The sequence below is a fragment of the Pholis gunnellus genome (assembly GCF_910591455.1).
Source record: "Pholis gunnellus genome assembly, chromosome: 5".
Taxonomy (NCBI): Eukaryota; Metazoa; Chordata; class Actinopteri; order Perciformes; family Pholidae; genus Pholis; species Pholis gunnellus.
In genome coordinates, this window is record NC_136531.1 from 13,101,478 (window position 1) to 13,116,391 (window position 14,914).

The 14,914-nt window shown below is 40.6% G+C and overlaps 3 protein-coding genes across 4 annotated transcripts; 2 read left to right on the forward strand and 1 right to left on the reverse strand.

The window, feature by feature from the left end:
- The first annotated feature begins 64 nt into the window (after nt 1-64).
- Nucleotides 65-2,233, forward strand: LOC306695714 (uncharacterized protein). Its single transcript, XM_079159022.1, has 3 exons — nt 65-250; nt 746-862; nt 1,874-2,233. Exons 1-3 carry the CDS (start codon nt 173-175, stop codon nt 2,060-2,062), a joined length of 384 nt encoding a protein of 127 aa, XP_079015148.1. The 5' UTR covers nt 65-172; the 3' UTR covers nt 2,063-2,233.
- Nucleotides 2,234-3,149: 916 nt separating this feature from the next.
- On the forward strand, nt 3,150-5,335 carry LOC306696085 (uncharacterized protein). Its single transcript, XM_079159583.1, has 3 exons — nt 3,150-3,429; nt 4,072-4,188; nt 4,273-5,335. The coding sequence occupies exons 1-3, from the start codon at nt 3,343-3,345 to the stop codon at nt 4,456-4,458; spliced, it is 390 nt and encodes a 129-aa protein (XP_079015709.1). The 5' UTR covers nt 3,150-3,342; the 3' UTR covers nt 4,459-5,335.
- Nucleotides 5,336-5,670: 335 nt separating this feature from the next.
- Nucleotides 5,671-12,274, reverse strand: LOC306695619 (polycomb complex protein BMI-1-like). 2 transcript variants are annotated; one of them, XM_079158912.1, is made up of 9 exons: nt 12,160-12,274; nt 11,383-11,978; nt 10,852-10,948; nt 10,700-10,755; nt 10,476-10,605; nt 10,182-10,221; nt 9,987-10,085; nt 8,119-8,199; nt 5,671-6,850 (listed from the first exon to the last, which is right to left on the reverse strand). In XM_079158912.1, the coding sequence occupies exons 2-9, from the start codon at nt 11,612-11,614 to the stop codon at nt 6,470-6,472; spliced, it is 1,116 nt and encodes a 371-aa protein (XP_079015038.1). In that variant the 5' UTR covers nt 11,615-11,978; nt 12,160-12,274; the 3' UTR covers nt 5,671-6,469. The 2 variants fall into 2 exon arrangements, with proteins under 2 accessions (XP_079015038.1, XP_079015039.1); XM_079158913.1 differs by having other exon boundaries at nt 11,383-11,510; nt 12,160-12,258.
- Nucleotides 12,275-14,914: the final 2,640 nt, after the last annotated feature.

Here is a 14,914-nt window from a genome sequence, read left to right on the forward strand (position 1 = left end):
TGAGGTAGAAATTATGGAGGAGTGGCTTCAGCAGCTGTTTACAGTCAACCAAGGGGCAGAAGCCATGTTGTAACTTCTACTGAAGTCCGCCCAAGTTTTGTGAGGAAGCTTTTTGTTAAATCCTGGGGTATTGACAGTTCAGTATATTACGATTTTGCCACGTGAACTTGAAATGAACACGAGCGGCTTTCTAGTCGCAGTACGGAGAGGATGGACGCAGACCGTCAGACGACCTGTTCCCTCGTCGATGGTGAGCGATCATTGTCTAATGTTACAAACTGAAAGTCTCACTCTATGCATTGTTTATTAGCTGTTAGTGGGTCACTTTCCTATAATATTTACTGATGATATTTAGTGGAGTATTTCAGAGTGCTCAGTCACGACAATAAATCGAAAGGCTACCTTTCCTTTTTAATGCACAAAACACGACACCTACTGGTTAAATAGTGAGCTGTCTAGAACTATTCTGAAAATATTTATTTATATATATGCATTTATGTACATATATATATATACATGTGTATATATATATTTATTATATATATATATATACATACATTTATTATATATACATTTATTTTATATATATATACATTTATTATTATATATATACATACATTTATTATATATATATGTATACATTTATTTATATATATATAAATATATGCTCACAAATATTTCTCTGTAGTGATTACGCAGTTCTCTGTGCTGTGTCACGTGTTCTGATGATTCATTCTGTCTGCAGGTTCAGCGCTGCCTGCAGTCCACACAGCCTGTCGCTGCAGCCCGGCTGCCCTACAGAGTGAAGGTGTCTGCTGGGAAACGCTACGCCTGGTGTGCTTGTGGACACAGTAAGAAACAGGTGAGTAAGTATGGCGTCTCATAGGGTTCAACTTTCAGAAGCACCTGGGCTAAAAGCAGGAAGCCGGTCGTGTAGCGTCACAGCTCATTTACTGCGGTCTGTGTCGTGTTTACATTCCCACCAGTTTGAAAGAGGCCTTCTGTGAGGCAGTTTTCTGGTGGAGACTTAAATTTCCTCTTTTGACTGAACACAATAAACATCACAAACTGATAGCTGAGGTCATTTTTTTTACATTTTCACACTTCATACATCACTTCAAAGTAGTCTGATGAGTCCAGTAAAGTAACCATTTGACTTTATTACCTAAATCCTGGTTAATGTAACACATAAGATCAGTATGAACAGCCAACAGGGTTGTACGTTTTTTGTTTGTTTTTTCATGACAGATTTTGGACTCGTCATAGCATGAAAAGCACAGGTGTAACCACTCACGTTATCAATGGTCTTGTTCTATTTACTTGTCTCAGTTTGGAGAAACGGACAGGGGTACCAGCACGGGATCAAAGCAATGTACTGCCATGGACAACACATTTTAGCCACCTAATAAAAGTGTACACTATATGTAGAATACTTTCACCACTTTACGTTGCCGTCAGACTGCCTATTCTGACGGGGAACTGAAGCAGTCATCTACGCTCCTGTCAAATTGACAAAAGCAGTAATTTAACCACACAGGTGGGCCTTTTTTCAGGTGTCTATAATCCGTTTTGCTGCTGCCCCGTCCTTATCAGGATGTTGCTTTGCTTCTGTGCTGCTACTCCTGTCTGTTTTCCCAAACTGGGGGCGTACTGGTCGTCATCTGCTCTAGGTAAAACACTGACTATGGTTAAGGAACTCATACAACCCCACAAATCTGACCTATCCCTTTAAGTAGGGCCCTGTAACTGACGCACCTGAATTAGTTAACATTACAATAGAATAAAACTTCAAAATGGACAGGAGGATACTAAATTAAGTCATTACCTGAGACTGATTTTTACAGTCCTCCCACCTTTTTTCTCTTTCTGTCAGCCTTTCTGTGACGGCGCTCACAAGTCAAAAGCTCCGAGTATCTCTCCTCTACGCTTCACCCCTGACAAAGACAGGACGGTCGCGCTGTGTGCCTGTAAGCAAACCAAAGACGCACCATACTGTGACGGCTCACACTTCAAGGTCATCTTCCAGGATTTAGTGAAGTCGATGAAAGGCGTCTTTAAATGAACAACATTCAGAGTGTCTGCCCTGGGAGCTCAAAGTGCAGTAAATGTAAGATAAATAGTGTAATTTTGTCCTCTTCATACTTGTCAGACTGATATTTTTGTCTGTATGAATTACATTGTTTTTTTTATATATGATTTTAACACAATGTTGTATAACCATTAAAACATGCCTGAAAAAAAACGAATAGGTTGTGACGATGAATGTTTTTTTTAAATGCTTATTTAAGTAAGTGCTTTAAGTCTAAAGTAGTTCGGTCTGGTGTTCAAATTATAATTATTATTTATCACATAGGTTCCTCTGAACAGTTGTCCAAGGATGTCAGAATCAAGATAGTTGACTTCCACCAACAAGCAGAAGGCTACAAAAAACATTTCAAACTACCTATTTCAACTGTCTGAAACAATATCAGACAACTGGATAACTGGAACAGTTGAAGTCAGGGCAAGATGTGGAAGACCAACAAAGATGTCAGCGCAACACAGACCTGCACAGGTTAAAATGAGAACGTATCTGTTATGGCAATTGTGGGTTGTGTTCATTCAAGGTTAATTTATTGTCATGGTACATAAGAAAAACACACAGACACACACACAAATATAATTATATGGTGGCAGCTGATTTCTCTGTCTTTTCCACACCACTTAAGCAAGTATATTAATTGTCAATTATAGAAGCTACCTTAACAGAGCAGTGACAGCTGACTATAATATCTGATTTCTATTTATTGATTTTTAAAGTCATATGTCCCAGAGTTTCTCTATTTTATGCTCTTAAATGTTTAATTACAGTATTTGTATTGTGTTGTAATTTGTCACATTTCTGGACACTATCTAAAATGTATTGGTACGTGCCCCTCAAATATAAAATGTAAACTGCACTACAGGTTCCCAAATTCCAAGAGACAAATAATTACTGAGGGAATTACCTCTGTGTGTTGTGGTTTTCAACAGTAGCTCTTGCAGGTCCTGCAGTGTTTTTGGATTATAAATCAATTCAGTTCAATCTGCGGGTGACCTCAGGATTAGTTCAGCTTCGGACACGTGACCAAACAGGAAGTGATTCCTCAAATCACCTTGGTCCGTTTTTACTCTGTCATATGTAGCACTATTCCCAAAGAATTTGCATCGATACTCCTTTTCTGTTTCTCAGAGCTTTTTCTCTTTCTTTTTTTTTACCTTTTCTATTTCCTAAAGTAATTGTGACTTTACGTCCACGGTGGTTTTAATCGCGCGCTACTCTGAGCAGCTGAGGTTGACATGAAGTAAACAGTCTTTGGAAACATGAACACGTTGGTGACCAAATTAGACCACAAATGGATAAGTTTAACCCTGCGGCAACCTTGGAAAACAGCTATGGCCGGTTCCAAGGTAAATGAACCACTAATATTTGCCCATGTCTTTGTAAATAGGATATTTTGGGGCTAACGTTTCTGCACTAACGTTAGCTGGGTTGTGAAATCATCTTGTATTGTGTTTAACAAACGACCGACGAAGTATTATTTGTAGACATGGGTACCATTTTGAGTCACTTAATTAGTACCTCCAGACTTAATTTCTACCACAACAAATTTCAGAGAAAAACACTGTACCTTCCCCTCTTGTATCAATATTTTCTGACTGATAGTTTCATTGTAATATATAAAACATAACACTCATAACAGTGCCACCCACCTTGTTACAGCTAAGCACTGCACAGCTGTTTGTAATCAGAGCCTGATTAGACTGGTGTAACAAAACAGACCAGAGAGTCTGTACATGCCCACATAGTCCTGAGAAGAAGTCTAATCAGGCAAGAGAAGTGATGGTATGTAAGGGCTTTAATGCTTAACTCATTATTAAACTTTGACCATTACTCACAAAGAATAATTCAGAGTTAATATGTATTTACTTTTACTTGAACCAACTTTTACAATGCGGAACATGTAGTTTTAAGTGTAGTATTTGCACCCTACAGCATTACTACGTATCTTTTAAACACAACTGAGTACTCTTATGTTCCTCTGTCCACAGGTCCAGCTCTCCACACTTCCTCCAGAACCTGTCGTCCCCTCTAAGAAGCCTTTCAAGGTGGAGGTAGTTGGCGGAAAGCGTTACTCGTGGTGCACCTGTGGACACAGCAAGAATCAGGTAAAACCACCCTTTGACTCTATCTTGCATCGCTCCTGTCTAAAGTCCTGTATATTCCCCCTGATCACATCTTTTATCTTTCAGCCTTTCTGCGACGGAGCCCACAAGACCAAAGCCCAAGGCTTGTCCCCGCTACGCTTCGTCCCCGAGAAAGACGCCACAGTTTGGTTGTGTGGTTGCAAGTATTCAAACAACCCACCTTACTGTGACGGCACGCACAAGCAGGACTTCATTGTTTCTGCCACATTACATGAACAAACAGACTCTTGAAAAGGACGGCAGAGATGAATTTGAACTGAGTATTTATGTTGCTGTTGCACATATTTGTAAATCATTGCACTCTATTAAAGCAGCGCATGTAAACTAATCAAGTGCTTGAATCCTGTCTTGTCAGTATTCCTCTGTGCTTGGGAAGAGAGTGCCGATTGTGGTTAACACCACAGCCAACAACTGTAATTGTCCTTGCTTTGTCTTTTCTGTGGGAGAGACAATGTTGCATTAACAGGGATATGATGATGATCTGTGATATAATAGAGGTTTGTGTACTGAGAGATTTCACCATGCGGTTTATACTGAGGTGGCTCTGAGGTCTTTGTTCTATTAAGCCATTGTGGGCACTGTTGCACATACACGGTACTTGAAGTCCATATAAAGAGGGGTTGACTAGTAGTATGGCTAAGATTTTGAAGATCTATAGAATGGTTTTGTGTAGAAATGGTACACTGAAGTGTGTTCATAAAGCAATGTGTAATTTCATCCTATAATCGGTGTGATGGTGTGAAACAACTACAATCTGTCAGGGCCAGAGTGAGCTTCTTCTCCATAAAATGCCACTTTCTCTTCCTGTTTAACTTACTTTGTTTATTTCTTAATTTAAATAAACAGTCACTTGAGTTGCCAGTTGCGTTGACTTGTCTGTCAAATAAAAACAAACTTTAAAAAAGTGTGGTGATATTGTAGACAGACTTTCCTCTACACAGAGCCTTGATAGTGAGAATGTGATATACTGCATGTAGAAATGCTTTGAAAAACAATCTTCTCTCAATGCTTTGAGAGAAGACACTCTTCAACTGTATGTATCATCCAGCAGGTGGCTGTGCTTGTGAGCTGCTGACATTTTGCTGTACATGCACAGTGAAGATCTGCTAAAATCATGTGTTCAGATTCAGAACAGGCTGCTTGAGTAAAACTTAAGTAACTGAAATGTTTGTGGTTTGTGCTGATATTTCACTGTCTTTCATCTCCAACAACCGTTTCAAACTCATCCTGGTAGGCAGGGGGTTTGGCCTTTTATGGATCACATGACTTGTGTGTCTGTTCACTCTATTGCACACAGGTTATCTCACTGAGAAACCACAGAAAATAAGCTGTTTATATCAAATGTCAAGCAAAGCTTTTTTTTTTATAAGCTCTATTCTTGCAACATGCTTTACAACCTATCACATTCAGGGAGTCATAAACAGGACAGTCAGGTCAGAAAAACCTAGTAAGTAAACATTTTTATTGACCTAAAACATGCACATATGGCTGATAAAAAAAAGTATCATTTTTTGTTGAAAAGAAACAGGAATGTTGAAATTTATGGAACTACAACATACATGGCCAAATATTCAAATCCCTTTTGAGCTCTTCGACTGCCATGAGAGAAAGAACATAGTCTGCTGACAAACCTCTTCTTATGAGCGTGGTAGTGCTTGGAACTTTGTAAATATAAATTCCTTCTCCTGTTGGAAAATACCTCGACAAAGTGCATCAACAGTTTAATGTAATGTACCTGTGTTACCTGATGAGCAGTTGCTTATAATGGACACTTACACAGCGGTTATTAACATGACTGTTTTTGTCTTTACATCAAACTCCCGCAGTGATGAGCACTGCAATGCCTTTTTAGCATTTTGTCCCAAGTGTTACGGAGCCAAATCAATGTTGACGCAACTACAGTATGGAAATGAAACAGACCCACTGCATATACAATACAAAACGATTACAATATCTTGTATAAAAGATAAGTTTATACATATGTATGCACACATGCTCACGTTTGATACATACTGTACAGTTTGTATGTGTGCACTGTTCTAGTCTAACACACATAAACACACGCACGCACATACATACAAGTGTCTATTTGGCTGCACTTTTCAGTCTTTCCTGTTGAAAGATTGAAACAGTAATCTGCCTCCTGTTTTGTCCAGAAGACTCCAGCTTGTCTTTTCTCTCTACTTGGAGAGAAAGAAGGGAGCAATTCAAACACTGTCCTCCCCGCTGCCCTGTATACACGTTAGGTCGTCGGAGGCAAACCACTTTTGTCGCCTCCCCTCGCCTCCTCTTTGCCAGCCCCAGAGCTCGTGCCGTTGACAGTCACCTTCCGAGCGTTGGCGCCCTGTTTGGAGGCCAGAGTGTGTCGCTGAGTGTTGTTGGTCACAGTGGTACCGTTGGAGCTTTGGATGGCGGGAGAGACGTTGTGGGACGCGGGGCTGGATTGTGAGGAGGCTCGGGGCGGCTGGGCTGCAGCGGGACTGTGGACCTTGTCGCTCTGGGAGTCGCTCTCGGACGTCGGGCTGGTGTTGACGCCGTCAGAGTGGCCCTGGGCGGCAGACTGGGGTGGCCTCCTGCGCTTCCGGGTGGGTTTGACGAGATACTGCAGGGGGATGGGTCCAGTCTGCACAGAGGTACACACATCGTTAGGACCGTGGATAGGAGCTCAGGTTTTATTAGTCATCAATGACATCGATAAACATTAAATGCCTCAGTAAATACCCCAAACGTGAATTTTTAAGCGTTTACGTGTCCTTAAAAAAGGCGGTTGCAATTAAGTGGCTAAATAAGACTACAAAACTTCATCACGCTGAATACTAGTCCGCCTTTAGCTTTGTGGTGGTGTCGTGAAGTCATGCATCGTGTTGTTTGTTTCTGGCGTAACGTTCGCGTTTTACTTCTTGAGATTGCATATACGCTTTCAAAATCATAAAAGTGGCGTTAATTTGTGAAGATTATTTTGCTGAACAAAACATTTAAGTGTCATAAACGTTTGCCAGAGAGATTATTTTACAGAATTAAAAAAAAAAACTATTAAAAACACATAAATGAGCATGAGTGCTGCACTGGGTGACGTGATCCTTCAGTAACATTAACATGGGCACCGTAGTTCATTTATCGGCACCGTAGTTTATTTGGACTCAATCCCACAAACGCTGTCCAGCTGCCCAAACAAAACACGCCACCTGTTTTAGGAAATTACTCAGCCTTCTTTTTCCATATATATAAAATATAGTTTGACCAGTTATCAAAGAATCACATATTCAATAAAAAATGATTGGGCCTGGTCTGAGAGCCACAGAGAGGGTTGGATGGGAAGGTCGGAGTGTATTTTGGACATTTCATGGGATTTGTTGACAATAACAAAAACATACCACCAGCCGCATCCTTTAACATACCCGTGTCTAAATATCACAGTTACAAGCTGAGAGCACGTCCATATAAAAAGGAAGATTATAGCAAATGGTCAAAGAATGATCAACATTGACTTTAAACGACAATAACAGCAGAAAATGGAAAAGGCTAAACTCAGACTAAAAAATATTTGTTTTCAACAACGTCAGCATAATGAAATAACAAACTTGTGTTTTAACCCATTGAGACAAAGTGTGTTTTAAAGTATCTCCCTCTAAATCTAAAGACTTGGTATCATGCATCCATCCATGAACAGCTCCCATTGGCTGCCCGTTACATAATAAATGTAAGAACATATAGATTGCGCAAGAAAATTGTCAGCGGTAATGTCAAGGGATTTTTAGTATTTAAACGTCCTGGAGACACTGCAAAGAGGGCAATGAAAATGAAATCATGCTAGCTGCAGGAAACACAAGAGTGGTGATAATCGTAATACATTTGTGGTCCACAGTGAAAAGTATGAAAGCTGCCACTCACTCGTCTCCACTCGTAAAAGTAGGCAATATCCATTAGTGTGTAGTAGTCCTTCAAGGGCTCGTCTCCATACAACACCTCCACCTGTAACACACATTTCAAAAACACTTAACACAGTGTGACCAGCAGGAAACATTTTAAAATGTTTGGTTTTCTTCATTTGGAAGTTTATATCTACTCTACAATACAATACAAAGCCTCCATTGAAATCATCATCAACAGGGTGCACATAACGGGGCCGTTATCCCGGCTTAACTCAAACTAGTGCAATGCCCGTTCAAGGCGAACGTTTGTTCCACTGGCCTTAATTACGTTGGCATAAAAGTTGAAAGGTTAAGTTTTGTGTTTCTACCTCCAGAAAACTGGCACTGCGTACTTTGAGTACCCCGTTATTTGAACAGAGGTGTGCCTTGTGTTGTCAGCATGCAATATCGTCAGCCTCATTTACGGGTAAGCAGCAGAAGACATCTCCGATTATTTTCAGGAACCTGGCGGGCGAGCTGTTTTTGCCCAGTGCCAATGTTCTTGTAATGTATTCAATACAGTTTGTGAGACAAGTCAAATCACCCGCAAAAGCATTGGTGTACGTTTTTTAAACCGTAAACAAGTCGTGGATTCAAATACGACATCAGCTGGAGCCTTGCGATTGGCTCGCTGCACGGGAAAGCATCTTTCGTCAAAGCGGACGTGACCCTGTATGTGCTCATCCTCGCAATGTTACTGCCGTCATTCAAAGCGTAGTCGTACCAGCATTTTCCCTGAAATGTTACGAGGTCGTGGAGGTGGAAAATTGTCGGCACAGATCTCCCTGGATATTCATCCATGATCCCACTCACACATGACCCCATGCAGGAAATGTGTGAGCATTTTAGGGACAGACTGCATGTGTGAAAGGGATTTTATTACGTTTTAGCTTTGAACAACAGCATCTCTAAAGACTAAAGTCAGCTACAGTTGTTGAATGCAAACAAATTAGTCAAATTAGTCAATAGATGCGCCTGTTGTAGACCTTTGTCGCGTTGACATGCTGCAGCAAGAAAAGCACAGTTGTAATTAATAAAGTAATAATACTGACTGAGTTCCAGGGCTCTGCTATTGTGAATGCGGTCTCACTGGGACACTTAATGGAACAGCGCCATCATTATTAGTCACACCTGTGCTTTTTCTGCTATGACCCATCAAATCCTTTACCTTGAAATATTTAAAAGCAATAATAATAATAATAATAATAGGTTGGGGGTTTTTCTTCGGCTCAATGGTAGTGGAACGTGCTGTACAACAATGACGTATCATCACCTCACAAAGTTGTTATGGTGACAGATATGAAGCTAAATTAGCATTCATTTTGGAGTCTTGCTCGTTTCCACCGTATGAACAGAAGTCCAATGTTCACCCTTTAGCTCTGGTTTAGTCTCCACGAACTCCTGAGAACAATATCTGGCTCTTTAGCTGCCAAGCGCTCCACTGTGTTCACCAGCTAGTCGCTAACTTTGTCCTCCGTACGATTGCAGGGAAGGTTGTGCTTAATACGTTTATCGGAGCTTTTTCCACTAAAAACAGCTGCTGCGGCTGAAAACAAGGGGAGAGCAGTGGAAGCGACCCGCAACAGTGACGTTTTGGGCTGAAATCGGTGCCGCTTTAATGATTTTGCAGCCATGCCACTCAGTTTGGGCACATGTGATTTGGTCTCTTTAAAAAGCATGCAACCGAATTCGACCCACCTTTGTTACAGTGTTAACGACTGTGATCACATTACTTCAGAGTTCAAATTCATTTTAAAACAAGGCAATTATATTATTGTGTTGAAAGCCTGAAATTTGCCACACAATCGATACGGCGAGAGTTGCTGTGTACGGGTAGAGTCCACTTACCCGATAGTTGTTGGGAATATCCATCTTGCTTCGGAGGAACTTTGCCAAGTGCATGACGGACATGGCTGCTGGGCACTGGAGGAAGCGTTTACCGTTGGACTGAGAACAAAGACAAGAGCGGAGAAGAAAACCACATTAAACATGAAGAGTGTAGGCTTCAACTACTGCTTTAACCAACCAAAAATCTGGCTTTACCTTGTCTCCTTCCAACTCTGAATGCTGCCTCTCATTATTTCTGCAGGGGAATTTTAAATACAAAGAAAAGGTGTTAAATATTAAAGCAACAATTCTTTCCACACAGAGAGAAAACCAAATTCAGAGAGACATACAGCAGGTGTGAATGGAATGTCACTACTTTTATCTTAGTTGTATATTTAAGTAGTTATTCTCTATTGTTTGCTATAGCTAAATTGCATTGTTTTTAAATCTGTCTAAGATTCCACACTGCTGTTTTTTTTGTTGTAAAAAACAGAGAAATGATTGACTCACTTGTTCCTCTCGTAGAACTGTATGGACAGACTGATGATTTCATCCTCTGCTATGTTAAACGTCTCCACCACTTCCCCCGGTTCCAGCACACGATTCTCTGCGTAGAAGTCCCGCCTCCGTTTCATCTCATCTGGGTTCAGAAATACACGTGTCCATTGGCAAAGAAATGCACCATAAAAACGGTAACTTATGACAAGCGCTGGCTTCGAGAAACACGGTCTTACCTTTGAATAGCCCCGGTACGAGCTTATAAACAATATCTTGTAGAGTTTTGTCTGCCCTGGAAAAGAAAAGAAATCCCCTGTTTATAAGCATGATACTCCTTGCAGCCAGAAGTATTTTCAGAAAACACCCTTCATAAACCATCAAAACTTACCTGATGCTGAGCTGTGGACATGTCTTGTGGACCTGAACGTCACATCGAGGGCAGAACTTATTTGTCTCCAGGAAGGCAACGATGCAAGTTTTACAAACTGTACGGAGAGAGAGAAAGGACACAGACGCATTATAAAACATTGCTCTGTACATTAATGTACATGGAGTGGACTCCGTATCATGGGCACTTTCAATTCAATGTAAAACATTCATACAAAACCACTGTTGATTCTACATCAGAGGAGACTCTCCATCTCATTCACGGTGCCAACATAAAATGTGAATTGTTTCACATGCGGTACATTATTATTGTGTGCACACAGATGTTCCCCTGAAGTAGACTTCTTATAGGCCTAGATTCTAAAAATGAACATTACGGTGGAGTCACAGTGTGTGAGTCAACATCCCCTCCTCACTAGCAGGAGCTCTGCTGGGTGTGCATACAGTCGTACGGGTCTGTGCTAATGTCATGCTGCGGGTTAATCAACACAATATGCATGCAATGCAATGCTTTCACTGTGAAGGAACTTACAGGAGTGCAGGCACTCTACAATGGTTGTAGCATCAATTAAGTAACCAGCGCACAGCGGGCATGTGAGGTGAGGATTCAGATCTGTGATTTTAATCCGGTTGGGCTGCATTTTATCCATCTGGACAGATCTGCGGTGGGAAACAAACAACAACAATGAGAGGTTCTGGTTCCACAGTGGGGCACAGGAGCCTCTGTGAATGTGCTTGTTAAAGACAATTAGGGCTTTCCCCATATGCTCAATGAGTGGCTGCCACAGTGCTCCCCTCAGACAATGTCTGCAGCTCGTCCTTGGGACAGCAGGTTGTGAAACCACAACAAAGAGAGCTCGTGGCCAACGAAATACAACTGCGATGACATGTTGTAGCGACGAATAACGTGTGGAGAGCCGGGAGTCGTGCAGCTAAATGCGGGGGGCTGTGTGCTGGTACACAGCAGCCGACTACTGAATCGCCCCTGTAGTGGCCTCATCTTGTGCATCAGCTCTGCCCCCTCGACCAGCGGACCAACAAAGAGCGTTTCCATTTCTCCCGGAGCTCCGCCGTCCGACCGGGCACCACAACCAAACACATCCAGAGGCAACGCCGACACTGATGGGGCTGCAGAGCCACAGAAAATCACACTGGTACACAAAGCAGCCATCTTAAATTCACTGACAGGGCTGTATCAGGAGGCGAACAAGAGAGACTCAAAATGTGACACCGTGCACTTTGTGTGCGCCTCAGCAAACAGCGGCGCGACGTGCCCGATAAAGAGCGATCGCCGACGCTTCGTTCCTACCTGGTTAGACATAAAAGTTTCCCTCTCCTCCCAGCGAGGATCCAGGTAAATTATTTGGACTTGGACAGAATTTGCAGCAGCGCCAGAAAATGGCTTTTTTCAGCACCGTCAGAGGACTGCCCATTTTGGATCACGTGATATTATTTTGTCGCCTCGTTCACGGGGCACACTGGGTATCAGGCCCTGCTGACTTTTTTACACGTTCACTCACCCTGCATGGGCCCGACATCACATTCGTGTTTTTTTTATTGTTGTTTTACCTTTGTTTATTATTTTTTTTATTGCAATACGTTGCACAGGAGAGGCATCGGCCACGCCCTCTGCTCGTCTAAATTCTAAATGATTTTGTCTGAGAGGCCCTGCAAGGCCTCGTGTCCCGGGGCCCGGGCTATGGGTTGTCCCACAAAGACGTGTGGAATTTAATTGGAAATGTGCAAATCTTGCTCCAATTACATTTTTTACATTTATTATAAAACATATTATTTTTATGTCATATACTAATAGACTAAATTATGGGTAAAGCTATAAATCAATGGATAGTAATAAATAAAATAAAAAAATGTTAAAATGATTTAGGCTACATGGTAAGAAAATTAATAGATTTATACCCACCGGAAAAGTTATACAGCCCTTATCAAATACATACATTCTGAAGAAGTATTACTATAATCCAGTGAAATACAAAGTGAAATATTTTTTATTAATTTATATCATGTATCAAATTAATGTTTATCCATTTAAATCTGAGATTGGAGATCTCCTTTTCCAGCTAACCTTGTAACCAATAAAAGCAGCACATATTTAAAGACAAAAATATAACTACAGTTTAAAAGGGCAGCCTAATAATACTGACTAACAATACTGTACTAATAGACAGTCAGCATACCCTTTGGTAACATGCAGAGAACATCAAAGCTTTTGTGACAGCCCTGGGGTCAGCTTACACAAATGAATACTGTGAGTGATGTAAACATAGTGTATTATAATAAAATCCTTCAGAATGACTGCACATTTGACAGGGAAAACACAGTGTGGTACATGGTGATTGCATGCTAGAAGCAAAGGAAGAAATAAATTGCGTTGTTCCAGAATAGTTCTTTGATAATTAGGAAATGCAAGAAAAATCGTTTCATTAAGGGAAGAAGAAAAAACATGCTGGAGGGAATTTTATTCCTGTGATTTTGGATGGTTGTATGGATGTATTCATGTTTTAGTACCCCAGCAATTTAATATTTCTCTTCCATAAAGTTGTGAGACTCAAAAGTGTCAGAATTAAAAAATAATAACTGGTCAAATTTAAAGCAGCTGGAGCCAGATATCCTGACTTGTAGTCCCAAAAATGGGTCCAGCTGAAGAGACACGGATGCTTCCGTAATGCAACTCAGTATCTGTTCGTAAGGCTCACCCTGCCCTTGTCTTGTTCATGTCCTCTGTTTGTTACGCATAGTCTTTTAAATAGATTTGTAATCTCCAAGCTGAAGCTGAGATAACCCTGATGACATCATATGGGTTTATTTTGTCAGACTTGACACAGCTCTCCACACAAATGTAGCACTAACCATGACAAGTAATTTGAGCTTTATATATACAATTAGTTTCATCATATCATCAAACAGTGATGGAACTATTGGCAATAAAGAGTTGGTGAAGAAAGAATCATTTATTTTCCAATGAATCAGAAGAAAGTTTGACACTAACACTGTTTTCTTTTCTTGCTGTAACTTATCAAATCACCTGTTTTAGATTTACCCTGAAAATGTCTTGATATCATCATATTGAACCATTTGAAATTTGTGTAATTCTACAGAATATTGCTGACAATGCAGTGCATGAGTGAACCTACGGCCTCAGTGTTGTCAGACCAGAACCTGTGGTGGGTGGCCTTGGGGAAATACATTGTGTCCTACACTTTTCTGTGTTTCTTTTTTTTAACGTAAATTAAGACAAATCTCACTGAAATTAGAATCACACATATATTTCTCATTTATTTGTATGTGACACTGTGAGGGGTTCCTGTTAACCATCAGGTGACCCGATGAGGAATTTCAGCTAGTGTGCCAACAGTTTTAACCAAGGCAACATCATTTATTGTGACCTGTTATCAAATAGTGGTGGTAAAATCTGTAACAGCTTAGATGGATGCCCCATTCTAACTACTACAGATAGAAACAGGAGATCAGCTGTTATCAATTTGTCTTCAAAGCACTCACACCTCACCTGTCAATCTTTGATCAACCCAACAGTACCTTTAAAGTTGAATCTCTGGTGACTTAGAATCTGACAGGTTACATGTTTTAGTGCAACAGCTGTTACAACCAGGGACATTCCTACCATTGAAGATACTGGGTTCATGTCTGCTGTATTTATTTTTATAAGATAAGATAAGAGATAATCCTTTATTAGTCCCGCAGTGGGGACATTTACAGGATCACAGCAGCAAAGTGGACAGTGCAAACAATGTACATGGTAAAAAAAAGAAGAAACAAAGCAGCATGTATGATAAATAAGCAATAAACAGTAAAGAATATCAACTCAGTAAAAATAACTAAATATAAATTAAAATCAAATAAAAAGGGAGTTTTGGCAACCTGGGGGAGATAAAACAACAAAATTGGTAAGTAAAATCAACAGTTAGTGTTTTTACAGTGATATTTAGCCGTTTTTATACTATTTAAAGCCAGTATTTCCCCACTAAAATGTATTCCTCGTGGTGTGTACAACCAGCATTCACACCCTTATCTTGGTAGTTGACTTG

What these genes read in the sequence shown, in the direction of transcription:
- LOC306695714 (XM_079159022.1), top strand. Translation starts at nt 173, where the DNA reads ATGAACACGAGCGGCTTTCTAGTCGCAGTACGGAGAGGATGGACGCAG. An exon ending in GACCTGTTCCCTCGTCGATG is followed by an intron (nt 251 to 745) that starts GTGAGCGATCAT and finishes TTCTGTCTGCAG; the next exon opens with GTTCAGCGCTGCCTGCAGTC. An exon ending in GTGGACACAGTAAGAAACAG is followed by an intron (nt 863 to 1,873) that starts GTGAGTAAGTAT and finishes TCTTTCTGTCAG; the next exon opens with CCTTTCTGTGACGGCGCTCA.
- LOC306695619 (XM_079158912.1), bottom strand. Translation starts at nt 11,614, where the DNA reads ATGGGGAAAGCCCTAATTGTCTTTAACAAGCACATTCACAGAGGCTCC. An exon ending in CGTACCGGGGCTATTCAAAG is followed by an intron (nt 10,606 to 10,699) that starts GTAAGACCGTGT and finishes TTCTGAACCCAG; the next exon opens with ATGAGATGAAACGGAGGCGG. An exon ending in ATATTCCCAACAACTATCGG is followed by an intron (nt 8,200 to 9,986) that starts GTAAGTGGACTC and finishes TGTGTGTTACAG; the next exon opens with GTGGAGGTGTTGTATGGAGA.
- LOC306696085 (XM_079159583.1), top strand. Translation starts at nt 3,343, where the DNA reads ATGAACACGTTGGTGACCAAATTAGACCACAAATGGATAAGTTTAACC. An exon ending in CAGCTATGGCCGGTTCCAAG is followed by an intron (nt 3,430 to 4,071) that starts GTAAATGAACCA and finishes CTCTGTCCACAG; the next exon opens with GTCCAGCTCTCCACACTTCC. An exon ending in GTGGACACAGCAAGAATCAG is followed by an intron (nt 4,189 to 4,272) that starts GTAAAACCACCC and finishes TTTATCTTTCAG; the next exon opens with CCTTTCTGCGACGGAGCCCA.